Below are 21,263 nucleotides of genomic sequence, written 5' to 3'. Positions count from 1 at the left end.
ATAGGGTAACACCGTGGACTAACAGATATCAGCATTGCACTTCCACGACTCATTATTTAAATTAAGATGTTTATATTTTTTTATATTGCAAGTTTTCTGATATTTTTCCACTTAAATATGCACTAATTTACATTAAGTTCCAGACCATAAATCTCTAAGTAAGAACTAAATGTTAGATGTTTTCTTCCCAGAAAGAATACATGTGTGGAAGGCAAAAAGTCTCTCAAAACTGACCACTGCAGGAAAAGATAGTGTCTCTCCTTAAACATCTATCAAAATTGTTCTGATGACTTATTTTCTTTTTAACCACTAATCTTTGTAGCACTACTTGATTAATAGATAACTGTGAGCAGCTGAACTTCCTGTTTAATTTGGAGTTTGGCTGGAGTGACTTCAAGGAGGGCAGCAAGTAGCCAACTGATATTCAAGATTAAAACAACCCTTGGGAAATCGAAGGCTAAAGCTACATGCATGTGGTGTATGGTGTACCATCATATCACACACACACACACACACACACACACACACACACACACACACACACACACACACAACACTGTTTAGTGATTACCTCTGGGACATGACTGGAAGAAACCTGATATTGTGGCTGTTGTCAATGGTGAGTCACCCATCACTGATTAAACGGTGCAATGTTGTGACAATAAACAGGCCAAAGTAACATCATCTTTAATATTCAAATTAGGCAGATTAAGCTTTTTGAGTGTATATGATTTAAAGGACCAGCTCATCAGAGGCATGTGACTGAGCAGAGAGCTAATCCTCCTAGAGAGAGGGGGTTTTCATAGTGGGCTGCAAGGTTCATGTACTAAAGGTAATTAGAGGGAGGTGGGGGGCTGATGGCATAAAGCCTCTTCTAGATAATGAATGGTGAATAAAGGACTTCTAAAGCCCGGAGAGAGATTACCATTTAAATGGTGTGGGGTTTAAATTTGCTGCATGTAGAAGACCAGGGTCAGCCATACTGTACTGAGACAATGGGGCATCACGCGGGGAAGCCATGCTGGGATCAGAATTCAACTATTTTGTTGATTTACTCTATAAGGCACAGAGGTTAAAATGACTATGAAGGAAAGTAAAAAAAAACAGTCAGCTCTCTTTAAGAGCACACAGTCAGTGCACAGCCTCGTCAGATTACAGCTGTAGTTCGACTATGCTGCTCAATCAGACGACCGCAAATGTCTGAGTATACACGCCGGTGAGAAAATCAAATTACTGGCCTCAGCATGTCATAGCCCGGTACGCAAGGTGGCGCTGTACCCATTTCAACTAGTGGTAATAGAGAGCCACCTCCGGCTGACCTCTTTATGTCACCAGCTGCCTCGGCATTCGAGAAAGATGGCGTACGAAGAGCAAGACGAAGCTATATCTTTGTACACTTTGTATATGGTGTACATGATAATTACACAAACTAGATGCACAATTGCGCTCTTGCTTGCGGTTATTTTGGAGGAAAGCCGCCACTGCCGTTGCCTTCCTTCTACTTTCGGTTTATCTGCCCAGGTAAAAAAAATATCGAGCCTGCGCAGAACGCAAAAATCCGATCCGATCTGATGGAGCGCATACATGCAAGAGTAATGCGACTATTACTTGAGTAATCTAGGTGTATTAATCCGACTGTGAGAAATCCGATCCGGTCCAATTTTAGTCAGACTAAGGTGTATACATGCATCTTAAAAATCCGATCATAGTCAGACTAACGCAGTAACTCGGTTGTCTTGTGTGTCACGTAAATGCACTGAGTGTGATCGCTGTCATTTTAAAAAAAGAATGTAGGCTACATAATTAGGGGCACAGCTAATGATTGTCCTTATTGACTAATAAGCAGGTTATTTTCTTGAGTAATTGTTTGGTATAAAAAATGTCACAGAAAAGGTGAAAGGTGCCATTACCATTTTCTAAAGCCATCATCAAATGACTTGTTTCGTCCAGCCTAGCAGTCCAGAACTATAATAGTTCTAATGAGACTGATAGACTGAGAGAGCGATAGATAGATAGATAGATAGATAGATAGATAGATAGATAGATAGATAGATAGATAGATAGATAGATAGATAGATAGATAGATAGATAGATAGATAGATAGATAGATAGATAGATAGATAGATAGACAGACAGACTGTGGACTGAAATAACATCATAAAAAAGCTGCTGTGTATAGGTTTCTTAAAGTCTTCCAAATGCTAGCCGTGAATGAATTGCAGAGAGAACTCTCAAGTGTGAGTTGAGTGGCAGTTCAGCTGAAGTCTCAATCAAGAGCTTTCAGCTGCTAAGCTTCAGAATAAAGCAAGAGGACACCTCCTTGAAGTCTGAAAACAAAGAGCAAACACACCTAACTTCATCCTCCCCACATGGAAAAAACACACTTTCAATTTCCTCTTTTACTGTATAGTAAATACATCTGCATTGAGCAATGATTTTACTGTACGTCAACGTCGATGAGGTATGAGGCCATATGATGGACCCTCACCTCATAAACCATTACTAAGATCAAATAAATGACAGTCACCTCCTCAGCCAGCCATTTGTCAGTCCATGTGCTCATTCAGAGAACACATCAAAACCACATATTTCACTGGCCACCCCATGTGAAACGCCTGACTTCCTTCAATGAGGTAAAAACACAATGGCTATTAGTTGCCTTCACTCAGGCTTATTTGCCAATTCTGCCACCCTGTCTTTCAAGTGCATGGCCACCCTATAAACAGGCTGATTCACACCTTCACACACTTGATCTCACATTGTCACGTCCTATGACTGCTCCTCCTCTTGACTGTAGATGACAGTTAAATATTCATGACATTTACTCAAGGTTTCATCGTAAAGGTTGAGTCTGCAGCATGTTGCACATTGAGTCTGTGGCAGTCTGCTTACATTTGAAACATGTAGTGTTTATAAAAACAAGTAGAATTTAAGTGAGAGCTAAAAAAAGAATCAAGTGAAAAATCAGTGAAATCTTTTTTTTAAAGGATCAATTTGCGCAAAACACTAAGAAACACACTGCTGTTGTAGTTTTCAGTATAACTGAATTTGCTTTCACTGTTGTATCACAAGTGGATGTAGAAATCTTTGAGACAGGCATCTAAAAAAGCAAAAGAAATAACAACAAAATTGTCCCCCGAGGTGACGAAAGAGTTAAAAAGCCCTTCTTCATCTCCACACAGTTTCTCTCTAGTTTGCCTGCAAGAACCCCCGATGCTCTGTGCCACCCCTTCACACACAAACTCACCCTCACCCCACAAGGCCCATTAAAGGCTACATTGTTTCTCAGGGGTCAGCCTGGGTTTCATTCCAAACTTTAACGTGAACCAGGAAATGCAAGTCAGGCATTTTAAGCCCCTGTCAATGGTGAAGACAAACAGCACTCTTGTTTTCCACTGCTCCCAATATGTCTTGGCAATGTTAAAAGGAAGCCAGCTGATTGAATGAGACATACATGAACTGCATGTGGAACTATAAGTAATGGTCTGTTCATTTCACACAGAGCAAAAGAGGTTGAATTTTCAAGAGCAGCCTGATTTTTTGAGGCAGTAATTAGTTTTGTTGTGTCCTTAAATACCCCACACAGAATGCTCTCCTCTGGGCAGGTGCCAGTTTAAACAGTACCTAAGTTCATCATCTCTTTGACCCTCTGTGAGCTGCTGCATGCTGAGAACAGAGATGTATCGTGGCCAAATCTCCCTATTGTCCACACCGTGCATTCACAAAGGCTGATGTATGGTGTAAAGCAGCCTTTTGAGTGGCTGACAGAGCAACAAGGCCTGCTGCTGAAGGGGTTTTCTCTTCAGGTTTTGTCTCGGGCTTTCCATCACAATCATGCCCAGCTGAGACAGGGAGCGGGGGTTGGAGGAATCTGCTGTACTTTTCCGCTGCTGGCACCCTCCCTCCCTCCCTTTCTGTCAGCCTTTCTTCTATCCCTGTCTTCCTCCTCATATTTCTTCTTCTCTGAAACTTATCTCTCTTACCTAGGGGTTAAAGAGAGCAGCAGTCTGCCCCAAGACCAGGACTGGTATGTACATGGACACACATCTAACACATTCATTGAGGTTAAAGGCATCTGAAGACCCTCCCTGACTCAGATCCAGCATTCCTAGCAGGCCACACTGTGATGCTAATCTTTAAAGTTATGTGCATGCAGCTGCAGATTGGGCTCATCCATGAGACAATGGCGACCTGTTGACATAGCTGTCTTGATAATATAAACCTAGGCTTAGAGGCCAAATCATTAGCATCCAGTAATACCAACCAAAGATAAGATACATAATAATGTTATGCTAATGTGAGCTATATGTGATGTGACTTTGTTAAATAATGTGGGAAAAGGCCTTGACAGCAGGAGTCTGGCTCACTGTCTCAGCTTTGTTTGCATCTGGAAAGATCGTTTGAATGTTTTTTGTCATTCATGATACTAATGAATGTCTGCACATGGAGTATCTTATAATCATACATTTGATTTTAACTGATGTGAGTTACTAGTTTTAAAAAAGGGTTTTCACCATTAACAATCTTCAATATAAGACCCCATGTAATTAAAGGTCTCGTATCTTTGAAAATGTATGATACTAATGCTGTAGAATACAATCAGTCTTCATGACCTTTTTTCAATAACATACTTTGAGACATATTAAGTTTTCTGTTAAAAAAATAAGCAGAAGTCCTCAAATGTTTGATGATATAAATAAAATGCTCAAAGACTGGCAGGTGTTTGATATAAACCAGGAACTGACAAAGAATGGGTGAAACAAAAGTGAACAAATACGACATTCACTGCCAAAACCTGTAATTTACAGTTACTCATACTCACTGTTCCGGACATATTACAGTCAATGACAAATAAGTATTAAAGTCAAACACTTATCATTAAGCTGACAAGTAGTTTTTCTCGGATTCTGAGTAAAATATTGCTACCGAATACTTTTGATGTTGTCTGCCGTTTTCCCGACAGAAAACTGGTCACCACTGCGACCACGAACATGTAAAGTTTGCGTTAGTTGTTTCAAGTTGTATGATGAGTGAAGCTGGTTCATTTACATCTGTCAGTTAAAAGAAATATTACAATGGACTTAGTCAACGGTAGAAAAAGAAATACAAGCATGTGCAATCATGTTTCAGGTTCTTTTCCACCATCTAATATAAAGAAAACATGTTTAACCAGATGAACAATCATGAACGGATAAATCATGTTTAGTAACACTTGTTCATGTAGTGGCCCTCTTTGATTAACATCTTATTTTTATTATTTTGTACCATAAATTCTGTGTAATACATTTTCTGTGTTGACAATAATAAAAGAGGAATCTATGTTTGTTAGACATGACCGCTGAACCCTGTACTATGTTCTTTCTTTCCTTCTGTGAAACCTCATGAAAAAGACAACAGAAGCTGGCTTTAGCTTTGTCGGTTCAGCACTGGCTAACAGGAACAATGAGGTGAGATTACAGCACAGCCTTTTTTGATACACACTCATATAAAAGTACTGTTAATGAATGTTGAGCCTCTCTTTTAAGAGGGGTAGCTTCCCACCACAGAGCCAGCAGGAGACACTGATATTTCCCAACAAACGTCCAGCATTAAAAATGTCGACCTTTTACATTAACAAGCCAGGAATATTTTTGCAAAGCATCCAGTTAGTTTGACGCTGTGGGAGTGTGAGTATGTGCTGGGTGGTGGGTGAGAGGCAGTTGAAACAACACACCCCTGAAAAGATCTGTAACAGGATGGACATGATGCCAGGTTTGACAAGATGGATATGTTTCAGTGAGAGTAGTAAAAAGCAGCGTTTGGCTGGACTGAGCAGCCTCTGTCATTGGCTATTTTTAGGCCAGCATTACAGAGTCACAGGAGTCCCTGACCTCCCCCACTGTTACTATTGATCTTCCCTCAGCCTCTGTCCCCTGCATCTACATCCACATAAACAACCTCTCGGCCTCCCTTTATCTCTCCACATTGTATTTGTTTCATCCTCATAATTAATACATTCCCCTTCTAAAACACAGAACAATACTGAAAGAGAGCAGAGGTGATATAGTGACTTACAGCAGTAGAAGTGTTGGTTTAACCCTACCTCAGCTGGAGCACAACCAACATGGCTGCTGGCTAGGGGATTAACAGGGGGGAGGGGACGAATACAGTAACAAGGTTCCTCCACATGCTACACCCAAGTCCCTGAAGAAAATAGCAAATGAAGGACAAACTACCAGAAATTTACTCTGAACATTAAGTCCCTGGGGGGGAAATTTATGTTGAGGAGTAGGATATTACAACCAAAAATGAGGAGTAAACTGTGCGATCAATAAACACAGCGAGATAAACGCTTATCAAAGGGCACGCAGCATGATTAGCAGTCCAAGACACTATGGTGAGACACTGTGCTTTGCCATGTGGACTATATCTTAAGAGTGAGAAAGGATCACATTCCAAATTCCTGCAATACAAGGGGAGGGGGTGGGTGGTTTATCGTGTGAAGACTACCAACAGAGGGTGATTTTATTTAAGATCATTCACATGAACAGCTGAATGAAGCAACAATAGAGTGCTTAGCTAAAAGCATTGCATTGTCAAGAAAAGATTGCCTGCTTCACAGTGAGACAATCTGAAAAAGTGCCCTGTGTGTGACCCTACATCATCATTTAAAATAAACACCAAAGGTAAAAACAAGGAAGAGGAGAGTTATAAAACACAAAATGTGATCCTCTTAGCAGAAACACTGCTGATTGTGTACAGACCACAGCCACATACCAAAGATCAATACATACGGAGGCACACAGTGCAATTCACTGCTACACCGAGATACGTCATAACACACACATAAACAAAGCACTTGAAGGCATCGATCGCAGGGAGCCCTGTGAAATCGCAATATCTCTGTTCATTAACCTGGCCCGAGAATCATTAACAACTCACAGCAAAAAGCACTAACCCTGTTCATCACAGCAGTAATCTAAAAGCCACGCAGAAACTGTTTACTCGAACTGCACAGAGGATGTGGAGAACAGCAAAATTCTGGAAATAACTGGGCCTGTAGTTGTAACAGCTGTATTGTAGTCATGGTTGTTATTCCACAGCATTATAATGAATTGTTTCTCAGATATCCTACTGTAGCAGTGGCTAATATAACGCCACATACCAATCTAACAGAGGAAACAGAGATTTCACTCCTTTCTATCCTTTGTACATGGATAAAAAGAAAACATTCAGCCATCAGATGACAAAGAAAATGAATTAAATACATTCTCTGATGAATCAGCTCTCCTCTTTTTTAAAGTTTAAAAGTGGTGCACTGAAAGCAGGTAATAGCCTTCTCTGCTAGCCTTCCTTACCTTCCCATGTATCCATTTCATGCTTCTCCCAGTCTGCCTGGACCCCATTCACACTGAACTCAGCTAGAGAAAAGCCACTGGGCCTGGTCGCCTCATGCCTCTTTTCTTTCTCTGCCTCTCTCTCTCTCTCTGCAACCTCTTTCCTCGACAGCCTGCCCCTTTCTGACCGCAGCCTGAGCCAAGCAACACCACTGGTCACTTTACTGCCTGGTCACATGACCACAGAGTTCAAGCCCCGGGGTCACGGCTCGGCTTGAGGTCCAATGACAGCTAGGGGTTATCTGAGTGGAACTGATAGTCCTATTTTCGCTGCCGTTTAACAATACTACTCCCAACCACCCCCTCCCAGCCCTCACCTAAATTAGCCTCCCCTCCCCTCAACCATGCCTCTGGCACTTCTGAGGAGGACCAAAGTGCACGTCCAAGCATAAACACAGATTCAAGCTGACAAAACACACAGACATTAACTAATTGAAGTAAACAGAGAAGAAGGTTAAAGCTAAAGTTACACTTCATTTGGTTACAAACAGAGCACAGTGGAGAGCCAAAGGAGCTGAGGGCCACTGAGAAGCACTGAGGTGGATCCTGCTTAAGGAACCACTTTCTGTTCTTATACATATATAAATCAAGTTTAACCTGCATGTGTTTGAGTGATCCAACATAATGTTCAATTCCCCAAACACATAATTCTGTCCATCATCTAATGTAATGTCAAGGATATTTGACACACTTGCTGGAATTACTAATTGCTTCAGACTTCTCATGGACCAGTGTCATGTGCTTTTGGCAAGCCAACTTATTGAGGGGAACATTACTGATGTAATAATTGTTATATGTGTAGTCTATTACTTCCTAATGCTAAAATATTGTTGTTGTTAAACTGCAAAATATCCTGCCTTCACCTGACTCCATGAAGACGGATTAGCGATTGGGCTCTACTTTATTTTAGTAATGACAGAAATGTGTTGACAACTGTAAAGTACCAAATGCTACCATCATATGTTTGATTATTCTTTGATCAGGTAGTTTCTGATTCCAATCAACATTCTTAGACCATTTCAGCCTGCAGATGCTGTCTACAACATTTAACGATAGCGAGCCTGGCTTCTGGACTTTTTTTGTATTTTTATTTAGTTTTGTTATATTGCCTTAAGTTAGGTATCAAGTAAAAGGTGTTTTCGTATTGCACTGAAACTACGGTATCCTTATGCCGATTGTAGCAGGCAAAAATGATCAAAATATCAGTATTTATCAACACATGGTCTGTAGATTCCTCTCCTGTTTCCTGTGTGCACCCTGGATTTCAATGACCATCCAACTGAAAATTAACCTTGTAGTGAAAGCTTTTAAAAAAGCATTTAAAAAATTCTGATATGATCCTGCCTTAACACTGAAAGAGCTGCAGAGATATCTTACCATCCAGTGGGTTCTCTTCCTTCATCCCCTCTGCCTGGCTAGGGGACCATAGTGAGAAGCATCCAGTGTTTCACCAGTGTACCACACCCTAAACCCTACTGCCCTCTCTACCTGATCCTCACCCCACACTACAGTGGACAAACCTGTCCTGATCATCTAGCCAATCTTCTAGCCCAGCCTCTCAAAAGCTCCACCCTACTAATACCACTTGGTCAGTCTCACAGCAGCAGCACCCAAGCCCACCCCACCCCACGGGCCCTACCCCCCATGTGAATGCTAATGACCTGGCCACACTAAGTCACATATAAGAGGCTTTTCACATTCAAATGCAACCCAAAGAGAAGGCTCGTGTGAATGCATACAGGCAGAGAGGAAACTGAGGCATGCCGCTGAGCTGGTGAGGATTCACAGAAACAGCAGTGGAGCTGTCGGGCCAGGCAAGCAGGTAGAAATATGAGGACACGAGTAACCTGTTGGTGTGATCAAAGCCAGTTTCGCCGTCTGCCAGTTTACTTTATGCTTGTAGCATAAGAGTCTGCTGCCATATGTCACTGTGTCAAAAGCAGGGCTTATTAGAAGGACTTGGCTGAGGTGTTGTAACAGAATACAGGTTTGCATTCAGATTAAAGCATTACTATTCTTTAAAATTCACAAAGTGTTAACAGTTGGCCAACATAGTTGAGTAGATTTTAAACCTCCTTAATACATGCAGATTTTAGATGCTCTTCAAGCCGATGTACATCTCTACAAAAACAAGTTATTGAAGTTTAACCAGCTCTTCATTCACCTTTATTCACATTTCCTCAACAGTTTCAGAAGGAGGCACTGTTGACATATTTCCATTCCAGCTGGCATAACCTTGCTTGTCAATACTAACAGGAAATCAAACCTGAGCAGTGCAGGGGGATGGAGTGAGAGGCCAATTGTCATCCTTGACCTTAGCACCTTTCCTCCCATGCTGCAAAGATGAACAGCTTAATCAACCCTGTTGCCTTTAACCTTGAACTCAATTGGAGCCAATGCAGTGCTGACGCTCTGCCGATTATTCTCTGTAATGTGCAAAGGGTGCTACCTGAGACTGGGCCTGAGAATTGAGGCTACACGCTACACCCATCGGACACTTAACGCTAACATCACTTCTTCTGCTTCATATTGGACAGGCTGCAATGCATATTGAAGATGATTTTTCATACTGAACAGCATAGATGTTTTGTTTTCACCTGTGTCTGTTTGGTTGCTGGTTGGTTTGTCAGCAGGTTTACACAAAAACTCCATGGCTTTCCATGAAACGTGGAAACTGGATGTTTCTCAGTCGAGAGCAGACTCTGTTAACTGTTGGTGTGGATCCTGACAGAGGGACTGATCCAAGAATTTTCTTTTCACCATCTTAAACATTGCGAGAGAGGACATCTATCCACATTTTCATGAATTCATCAGGGAATAACATGGCTATTGATGTAAAAAATCTAGCATGTGCTCAGATGGGACTGGTAGGAATGAGTGAATATAATATGATGCAGTTCCAAATAACTGGATTTTTTTTTTTAATCAATCTATTATTCTTCTACAACACAACAGACCACACGTGACAACAGATTGAGATTCCATCTGTATCGTTGTCCTAGAGTGAGGGTCAACAACCTGCGGGCCTTAAAAAATTACGTGGAAATCAATACGTTATTTTTTATTATCAATGCAGTAGGCCCAGTTATTCCAACATTCTCTGATGCTCTCTGAAAAATGCATAATGTACACACAAAATAGTATCTGTTCTCACAAGTCAATTCAATTGAATGACCCTGGGCAAATATTGTTGAGATTTATGTTCAGGCCCGATGATTGATGACTATAATGGCTGAGGAAAAAAGGAGAGGATTGCTTCAAAATTAAATTAAAACTAGCCTATGCATTTTTTTTTTTTTACTGTTCCTCTTTTGACTGAAAACAGGCCTGAACATAGTATCTGGATTACTCTTGTATTTCAAAGTAGCTTTCACATGGCACTAGATATTATTTTTCTTACTTCACAAGTGTTCAGTTTTGTGTTTTGGTGGTCACAGAATCACCCTCTAAAAATAACCCTATAATAATAAAAATGTTATCATTTTTCTCTTGTAAAGGCTTGCATAAATAGCCCACTGCAAAGTTGTCACATGGAAAAATAAAATGATCATTTAGGCCAATTAACAATCATGACAGGCTAATTTAGACTTTGAAGGCTGTCATTTTCTGTTTTTTTTAACTCCAGACAGATTTTTTGGTGAGGAGGGGGGCAGAAATGACACTTTTGATAGTAAAGGCTCCTGAACCCTGTCCAAGTGGTTGGCTATGACAGATCTGCTGAATTTGAATTATGGTTTAGCTGTTATGTGGCTTAAAATTTAGTGTGGTAGAGGGCAATGGAGGTTTATATTGGATAAGCATTCACTGGATGAAAGGGTACTGTTGGGCCTTAGCCCAGTAATTTCTCATACTTTGTGGGTCTTTAGGGAGGCAAGGGACAAAAGATGCAAATTGGCTGCTAGCTAAATGTGGTGTGATTAATTTTAAATTGTGCACAGTCCCCAGTTAAAATAAACAATAACACTCAATAATAACATACATCACATGCATACATGCATTTGCACATGCATTCATAGGCTAAACTCTATATTTTAGTTGGATCGCAGTTGTTGAATGTGGTTTTTGAATTAAAACTACACCATGTTACAACTGTTAAGAGTTAACAAAATCAACGCAGTCATTTTTAAAAGAGGCTCATCTGTATCTTTTCAGTCAAACTATACATTTAGAACGTTAATCTCAATAATCAAAATCAAATTCAAGAAAGCTGCTTCAGCTGTTGAGCTTTCTGTGCAGCTTTGGACAAATAAATAGTAGGACTGTAAAACTATAATATATAAATGTATTTAATATATTTATACTTGAGTCAAATCATCTCAGACCCACTGTCAAACTTCACAGTTTCAGACTTCAGAGTTTCTCATTTCAGACTTAAACACACGTTGCTGTACTTCTACTACTGATCTTAAAAGCAGCCTCAGGCAGCCTGTTCAGCCCTCATATATATATTGTTTGTTCCTGTCTACTGGCCTTTCCTGATGCACAGGATAACCATTTTTAAATAAGCCAAAGTTGTTAGCTAAAATGCTAATGTCATTCAATGTCAGCCTGAATGAGCTGTTCTGTGGCTTGTTTTCTGCATTTCCCTAAACATTAGAGTAACAAAGGGCATTTCTGTTGTTTGAGCTCCCCTCCCCCCTTTGCACACTGTCACACAGGCCAAACCTCTCCACTTCAGACAAAGAACTTCAAGAAAAATAAGAATAGGCCACACTGCCCTCGGTCTCCTCCAAAAATACATTCATGTGTTTATCTATTGATTTATTTGAATGTTTTCATGTATTGGGACAAGTACGTAGCATAACATACATGCTGATGTCCCACAGCAAGCCTCAGCACCAATCAGAGAACGATCACTGTTTGTTGTTGAAAGGATCATAAGCTTTTCCCAGGCACCTCCATGCTTTGCCATCTCTCTGCAGAAAACAACCGAAGACAGTATGAATCTTGCATTTAACTTTCATCAACATTTAGATTTTATAATAGTATAGAGGTTTGGGTGTAAGCCTGTTTACAGGAGTTGAAACCTGAAATCAGCTGCCTCACCCAGCATGAAGGCCAGCCAGCCCTCCCTCAAAAATGTCTCTTCACAGAAAGGTTTCTCTCAGAGAGGGATCTTATAAATTAACAAACAGGAGGAACAAAACTCTGAGAAATTCATTTGTGAGAAACATTTTTCCCTGTCAGTATGTCTGGATTTCTGTTACTGATTAACAGGAACACATGCAGTGTGGGATTTAAAATCTTAGGTTGTAGCCACTGAAATAGTACAAGTATTACATTTTCTGTCTCAGAAAGGAAAATAAAAGGCAGGTTAGTTTCTACACTCATAATTGAATGTATCTCCTATGTTTGATTAGGTCCGCTAATTTGTTTAAAGATGTTGACTGTAAAGATTTAAAAAGCTGAAAAATGCAGAATTCTCAAAAAGTTAGTTCAAACTAACTTATTATATCAATTTGTTTTATTTTTTTATTTTTCATATCACTGAAAACATTTTAACATTTTAATTTACTGAGAAAAAGCAGCATTTGCTTTTGATCAGCTGAATCCAGGACATCTTTAGTATTTCTAACTAATACATGAGAATGTTTGATCAATGATCCAAATAGTCACTGAGTGACCTTCTGGCTAACATTTTATTTTATCTCTTTAGGCTTCTTGCAAATGAGGAAAGTAAAAAAAAGCCAAAGCCTATGATGAGGAGGGCACATGTAGACACTGATTTGTTAAAATGGGTCAAAAGGCAAAAAGAATGAGTACCACACAGTACATAGACTGTCACAACACATGATGTAAGATTAGCTTCTGACTGTTCTACTCTCAGGACTCTTGACGAGTCACCTCAGAGTCTGCTACCTCTTTCTGTTTGACTCGATCGAGGCTGTTCGGGAGCTGACCTCAGCGTTTCAGGTTGTGTCCACTCCTACAGATTAGATTTACAATGATCCATGTTACATCCACCGGATGCATTTGCTTTTTGGATCCCTGATGACCCGCAGATCAATGCAGCTGTTCTAGGTCTGAACTTCCAAAGGGCATATAAAACTGAGGTGACCTGACAACCATATTGGAGTTAATGGCCACTAAAACAGCCACTCACACGAGCCACCCTCAACAGACATTCTTCATGTTTTAATTATTCTGAAGGGGAGTTATTAATAGACTCAAATCCTCTGTTTCCAATTATTTCAGCTGATCAGCATAAAACTTTGTCTGAAAAGGTGCCTTCATCATGCCTACATCAATATAACCATCCTGCAGTAGAAACCGTAATGCTGATGCTTGCAGATACTCTAAGTCCAATCATCAAATTCACCATATATTAGCCAGAACAAAATACAATCCTGTGGGTTTTTTATTTTTTTAAATTATTTTTTATGTTTTAGTAAACCAATGTGACCAAACACACTGGGGTTGTACAAGGCTGGATGAACCTGGGGCCCTAAAGCAAACAATTGATCACCTGTGGTTGCAGAAGTTAAGCAAGGATAAACTTTCTGGATCAAATTCAGGGAGACCGACAGTTGGCTGGTTATTGTAATTTGCTTGACTCAACTGACATGAGTATATCCTCTGCAATATATCTAATTTATTCTAGTTTGTTCATTAAGTTGATTTTATCATTTTTAAGTTTAAGAGATAATCCTTACACGTTTAACATTAAACATTATGCCTTTTGATTCATGTGCTTTGACCTTTATGGAAAAGTGGCATGTGGGATTAATCAAACATGACAATGAAATCTAAAAATGGCAGCACCTTCATGTGATGAATCACATGACTGAAGGAATGTCACTGACACAGCTGAAAAGCACGGGTGTATGAAATCATATAAACAATTCTTCACATCATTAGTAACACCTGTGTTTTTCAAACTATGACAAGTCAAAACTATCTGCTGTGACAAGGCCTATATCATTCACATCTAGTATTTCCACTAATACAGATGTCAAAGGAAACATCCACCCTCACATCCTCGAGCAAGTCTTTTATGTTCACTGTATTCCAGTTATTTTAGGATAAAATGTTAGAATGAACTATTTTAAATTGTCACTCTACCCCACCCTGCCTGATCCACGTTCTCTTCAGTGGCTGATCTCTCAGAATTCCTTTCACCTATCACCTCTGACAGCATTTCACTTTCACTGTGGAGAAATCGGCCTCTGTGGCTCTCCTACAGTGGATTTCTTTCTTTAGGATTGCAGATTGAGTATGAAACTCCAACATCAGAGTATAGTATGGTATTAGTAGTATTATATACAAAAAGAAAATCATAAAAAGCAGGTTAAAAACTATTTCATTTTAGCTGGTGTGCCCCCATCTCTCCTCTGGCCGTGTCTTGTTTGGTTGCCTTTATTCCTGCCTAACTCAATCACCTTATTGTCCTTGCAGTTGTTTTAGTCAAGCAAATAGAGTGTTTACCAAGGATAAGACTACCTTATATATCCACATTACATTGTAGGAGTGTGGAAGAGCTGCTTCATGAATATATTAACCATTCACTAAACTTACAGAGGCTTAAACATAACCAGGTTAAATGATTGACATGACATGAAAACATGGCATGGAAGTTCAAAATGAATACTCTACTGGAGAATAACACTGATTGTATCCATAACATGTCATTTTAACACTTGTAATTGTATAAATGAATGTAGGAATTATATTACTAGATTTATTGTTGTAAAAAAAAAAATTGCCTTTCAACCAGATTCAACCTACTTACTTGGTCTCATGAATTGCCAAAACACCCACACGATTTCATTTGTATTTTATATGAGACAAAAAAAAAAGAATGATTAAAAAAAAATGACAGAAATAAAGAAGTCAAACTTTTCTGCAGTTGAGTCAGAATCTGACACAAAGAGAACAGTCGCCATGTCAGCACCAGCAGAGGGCAAAGGTTAAAGGGAAAATCTGCTACCTTCAAAAACAAAACTTGGTCTCTTTTTTGTTCTTTTTTCTTTTTTTGTTGATTTTGTATGTGAGCCTGTTGGAGGGCTAATATGAAGACCCCTACAGTCTGGGGCGACGTTGGACAAATGTTGAAAAATCACTTACCTACACTGAACCTAATATGACTGTCCCTTAAAATTACAAGCTGCTGTTGGTTGTAAGCTTGCATCAGCTCTGCTATTATACAGAAACCCATTCAGTGTGTGTGTTGATATGAATGCACTCGATATCCACAACCTGAGAATAACAATATAGCTACATATTCAACAGAAAAGATCAAAGATAATTTTGATGATCAAGGCTGTGTAACTCTGATTAGCACCCAGCAGCTGCCTTGCTCAGTGTGGATCAGAAGCTCACCTGCAATGCATCTTGGCAAGTTTAGGCACTGCTGGAAAGCCTCAGCTTTCTCAATACAGCATGTGCACTGAGGAATGTATTGCTTCAGCTGAGCTCTGACAATAATGATTCTGATTCTGAGCTGGATGTTGAACCCTTATACGGATAAAACACACTGAGTCATACACACACAGAAAGACAAAAAGGTTTCACTGCATTTTTAGATCCACTAAAAATATGCAAACATAATGTATGTTTTCATATTAGAAATTGGACTCAAAACTGATGAAAATATATAATCTATAAGTACAGTGGCTCACAGAAGGGTAAAATGAACCATTATTAGAGTGTGCATTGCATTATGTTTTAGTGGTAATTGATTCTAAAATCATATTTAAAAAGAAAGTAATTCAGCTCAAAGACTGTGAGATCTTTTACATATTTTTAGCTCTTGGATAGTAGAAACCACAAAACCTATATTAGACAAACACTTACTGTTGACAGCTTTCAACAAATGCAGCACCATCACATGGCGGGGGTGGTGGTGCAGCAACACACTCCCCCACCAGAGGGCGGTATCATACAAACCTGGAGCCACATAAGTCAGCAGGGTGAGCTGACTTGTTCCCTCACAAATACTAACAGGCTGATCAAAGTAGAGCAACGTGTGACCTGAGAGGCAGCAGAGCAGCCCTTATAATCTATAGATGTGGGCCAGCAGCTTTAATGATGGAGGGCGCTGAGGGGGCTCTGACTCCTAATCGTCTTATCTGCTGCCAAACAACCAACGCTACCTTTGACGTTGTCTGGTTTCTGTTCACAGAAGTGGTTTCTCTTTCAATGGTGATTGAATGTTCTGGATCAAAATATACATTTTATGATGTTTGTGTTCCAAAACATTATGCATCCATTTTGGAGACAGAAAAGTATGTCCATGGATCTGTGGGTGTATATTCGCAAGGGAACTCTTGCTATGTGCCAAATATTTGTAAGGCTAGCTCTACAATTACTCAAAAGGTAGCGGAGACTCCTCACACAGATCAAATAAATGCAGGCAAGCCCAAACAAAAACCATCACAAACAGGTTTTAGAGGTAGCTTCACAGTGGAGACCCCACCCCAAAACATGTACCTAACTGGCATGAAGCCTCTACTCATACAGCTGACAGAGGTTAAAAGTGCTGCTCGGTGAAACCTTGTCAAAAGGAGTTTCCCCCCATCTATCTTACTGGAAAAGAAAGTTAACAGTTATCAATAAGTGACAGTTGTAACACCCGAGCCAGTAAGCGAGTCATGATACAAGATCTATTGTATAGTACAAGGAATAAAAAAATAAAAATGACTGCTGCTGGAAAATGAAAACACTATTGAGCATCTCCGTCTACTTTTTTTTCACTATTTACACAAAAATTGCAGCATTTAATCACTTCAGTTGTAAGAGACATGCAGACAAACAATGAAAACGAGAATGAGTTAGATACGAGGGCTAAAGGATTGTGTAAGGCATACTAGAATTACGCAGGCTTTATACAGTTGCACATTAACACTTTCCATGTACTGATCCGTAATAGTCAATAGATCCTAGAATAAATATCACTTTACATGCAATGAAGCCACAGTAAGACACAATCTGGCATCTCCAACTGTGCATTTCAAAGAAGGATGGGCAACAAGTCATAGAATCTGTGTCTTCTGTAATGACAGGTTAGGTTGGCAGCAGGGTGTCTGCAATGTCTCATTCAAGAGAACGCTTGCTGAAGCCTGAGCCTGTCAAATTACAGTGGGATCCCACCTCACTTCCCACTCCCTCTTCCCTCCATCTGTCTGCCGTATATCTCCTCACCGCCACTCCTACTTTGCCTATCTTTTGTGTGTCAGTGTTAAACTAGTCATTTTGGAATTCTGAACACTACAACAGAACTGTGTAGTGCTCACGCCCCGAGCACCCCAAAATCTCAGAAAAACAATGGACAGAAAAGGTGTGTGAAATGCTTTCACAGTATTCCTGGAATTCCCTCAAAGGCAGATTTTCAAAATGGCAGCCATGAGTGACTCTGTCCCATAGCACCACACAGGGGAGTCTGAATGTGCTGCACACTGAGTATTTGCTAGAATATCTAAGACTAAAAGATAAATAACCTTCAGCTCCCGCTTTGAGGTCCAGACTTCATCTGCTTACTTTGAGAAAATATTGGAAGATTCAGACTTTTAATATATCACACTGATAAAAAGCAATGGCTCTCAGAGGCCATTTTCTGCAGTGGGTAACAATAGAGGCCCCTACAGTATCGCCTCTTTAGCCCTTCCCCTCCCATATTCCTCATCCCTGCTTTGTCCATATCTAGCTCATCCCTTATTTTTCTCTCATCCAACACCCCCCTCGTCATATACTCTCACCACCACCCCCTCTCTATCCCACTCTATCTCTTAACACCCCCCCCCCCCTCTTTTCTGTCCAGCCCTCCTCTTCTTGCTCCAGAACTGTCAGATGGCATTAGTTCCTTTCACGCTCATGGCCTGTAGGAATAACAGCCGTGAACCTTGCCGAACAGCACCATTCTCCTGCTCCAGTTAGCTCTCCACTCAGCACAGGCTGTTGCGCAAATACCAGTGTTATTCACGTTGTGCCCCTTCACTTACACAACATGCCCCACTAAAGGGCACTAAGTTAGGCAGATGCAAATCTCAGCGGAGAAGGTCAGGGCACTGAGTAAAGATATGCGCATATTGTATAACACGGTCACGCTTGTTCATAATTATAAGCTCGTCCCTCTGACTCAAGGATCGACCCACAGCTTTATTAAGATCTGGCTCGCGTGGATCAAAAATGGATCCACTTCTTATCTACTTATGGAGCCACGGGCCAATTTTTGTTAAATATATCGTGCTCAGCTTATTTCCCATGAAGTTTCAGCTGCAGGGCAAGTTGTGGTTGGTATTAAAAGCCCACTGTGACCAGTAAGCTGTAAAACGTGCAGACATTTTTATTGTGCGGAGAAACAGGGTAAAATGATTCCGATATGGTGTGCATACATGCAACAGATGCTGCATGCAGGCTGCTGATTTTCATGCCAAAGCCTGTCCAGTAGTTACTGTATTCCACTCTGAACAGATTTCACCACCTTTAACACTCTTGTATTTTCAAAATCAACACATGTACTGAAATCACAAACACTTAGTTCAGATTTAATGGCAGATGACTGCTGACATTGGATGGAACACCACAAAGTAGGAGAGGAGGAATGAACCAGGCCAAACCAGCATCCCACAGGAGGTGAAACTGAACACCTGAAACTAATCTAACCCAGTCGGAGAGGAGATTTCTACTCATAGCTGTTGTCACTGTGTCCACATTGATTATCTGTCAATTTCATTGAATAGTTTGGGGAGTGTCAGACATAAAGCATGAATAATTACTTGGATTTTGTTTCAAGGTTTGCTTATCATACTTAGTTTTGACTTTTAGGGGGGACCCCAGGTCCTATAAGCCACTAAAAATGGATGTAAGAGAGGTGTGAACCTTACGATTAAACTAAGTATAAGCACTGCAATAATTGATTAATACACTCTTAAATTACTCACAAGTGTGAAAGAATGTAAACACTGCAAATACATTCTTGGGCGGGGGGGTGATCTGTATGGGCGACGCAATTATCAGTTTGACAAGTAAGCACAGCTAGATTAAAACGAATACGAGGAGAGTGTAATTTCTCATCTATCTGTACTCGACAAGCCCAGCATGGAAGGAAGGCTTAGAGGCTAATAATCAAAGCAGATTAGGCCAAGCTCTGATAGATGCTATGCAAGCCTGCTAATCATCCGAGCGATAACCATGAATCATCCAATCACAGTCAGAATAAGCAGTGAGTTTCAAATTACGGTTCTGATGGAATGATCTCTGTATCAGCAACCGATCAAAGTGTCTCTCTTTGACTTCCATTTGCCTCCTCTAGCCCATGTCGCAGTAATTCGTCCGTGTTAATACAGTATGTGTAAGTCGGTGCATATTAAGTGTGGTGAAGAACGGTGGGTGGAAACACTGGAGCTTCAGAGCACCGGTGTGACTGTGATCTCCGGCCTGCCTGCCCTGTGATTTAGCCTGGAAATGACAGACTTGCCCCTCATTGGGCTACGGGAGGAGAGCTAATGACATGCTGCGTGGGCTAACATGACTATTAGCCCACTCTGAGCAGTAGGAACTGACAGGAACACAATTCTGTCATTACGCCCTGAGGAGACCTCTAATCAGGGAGGCAGGGACACTTGGAGAGGCCAGTCACACTGCTTTTGGTGTGGAGACAAAGAGGTAACTGACTGGCACTGTATTACCTAAACCCTTTGGAGGGCCAAAGGCAACTTTGCAGCTTTCAGTTAAAACAAGTGTCATGCAGGTTGTGCCATGTGAGAAATAGTATTAGGAAAAAAATTAAAAGATTTAAATTTTAAGCACACATTGCCTTTTTACATGCTTGAGCAGCAGTAACATGATTCAAACATATTTGACCAAGTTGCTGCTACTTGCAAATGATATGCAATGGTAGCATCCATTTTTTTTATATGCTCAATACATCTGATTTGTCTGTCTGCAGATCAGTTGTGCAGAAAGCATTTAACATTTAGAAATTATACCAGTAAATTCTATGGCTGGGACAAACACGAAATTATATTATCAATTAATCTAACAAACACAATTGTTATGAATGAAAGTTTGAGCTCATAAGCAGCGATCATAACCATCTGTTTCAACACCCTCAGGTGTTTTTTTGCTCTTACCATACTTGGTCTGGCAAGACTGGCAGCTGACCATGGCTAAAGTTAGGTAACTTTAGATAGCTATTACTGTGTAACTGGCATAACTGAGTCTATGTGTCGCGTCCTTTGTCCAGGTGTCCATGTTTAAGAGTACATCAGGTCCTACCTATCAGGCACCACCTGTAGTTGTTCAACATCCTCCTGGTTCCATACTCCTCAATTATGCTTTACAATCTGCAGATATTTTATTATCACCAAAATGTGTAAATACTCAGACTTGCATAGCAGTCTGCTAGAGGCTATATGAATAAAGATTGAAAATTGATTTGTATGAGACAGATGACTGCCTTCTGATGTCTCTCTACTTGTGCTACACTTATACCAAAAACTGATGGAACGTAAATGTCCCATTATTTTTATGTGTTAAGGCAGGAACACACTCGCCCAACTGTTGGACGTCTGAAGCATTTGGGGAGACTCGGACGACTTCGGGAACAAATCTGTTTGGTGTGCTCAGCTGCATTGGAAGCTTTTGGAACCGCACGGACAGGAGTGAATGTAAGCAGCAACAACAAGCTGAAGATGATAATGTGGTCAGCATCTTCATGTTAAAGCTCATCAGTTTAACACTGTCCATTAACTCTGACTGTGTGTGAGCACCAAACATTGATGTTGTAAAAACAGAGTTTGCCTCTTATCCACTGCGCTGTCAGCCAGGTGGAGAGGCAGTGATGGTGTCTCTTTATCCAAAACACTTGCTCTCCTCTCCAATGCTGATGATAGTATCTCTATTCATAGGAATAACTGACTGCTACATGATCATGGACCGCTGTTGCCA

General features: G+C 40.4%; 1 protein-coding gene across 3 annotated transcripts in view; it reads right to left on the bottom strand.

Moving 5' to 3' along the window:
* The window catches only part of nr6a1a (nuclear receptor subfamily 6, group A, member 1a), an 87,928-nt gene that overhangs the window by 17,215 nt on the left and 49,450 nt on the right, over positions 1–21,263 (bottom strand). The window contains exon 1 of one of the 3 annotated variants that reach the window (XM_037098720.1): positions 7,338–7,436. The exons of the other annotated variants lie outside the window; for them this stretch is intronic. Coding sequence (XP_036954615.1) covers positions 7,338–7,353 — 16 coding nt within the window. The 5' untranslated portion in view covers positions 7,354–7,436. Of the gene's footprint in view, positions 1–7,337; positions 7,437–21,263 lie in introns of those variants that run through there. 3 annotated transcript variants of the gene reach the window in all.

The sequence above is a fragment of the Acanthopagrus latus genome, chromosome 5 (assembly GCF_904848185.1).
Source record: "Acanthopagrus latus isolate v.2019 chromosome 5, fAcaLat1.1, whole genome shotgun sequence".
Lineage (NCBI taxonomy): Eukaryota > Metazoa > Chordata > Actinopteri > Spariformes > Sparidae > Acanthopagrus > Acanthopagrus latus.
Note: the sequence above shows the minus strand (reverse complement) of the source record. Positions and strands in the feature narration are given on the sequence as shown.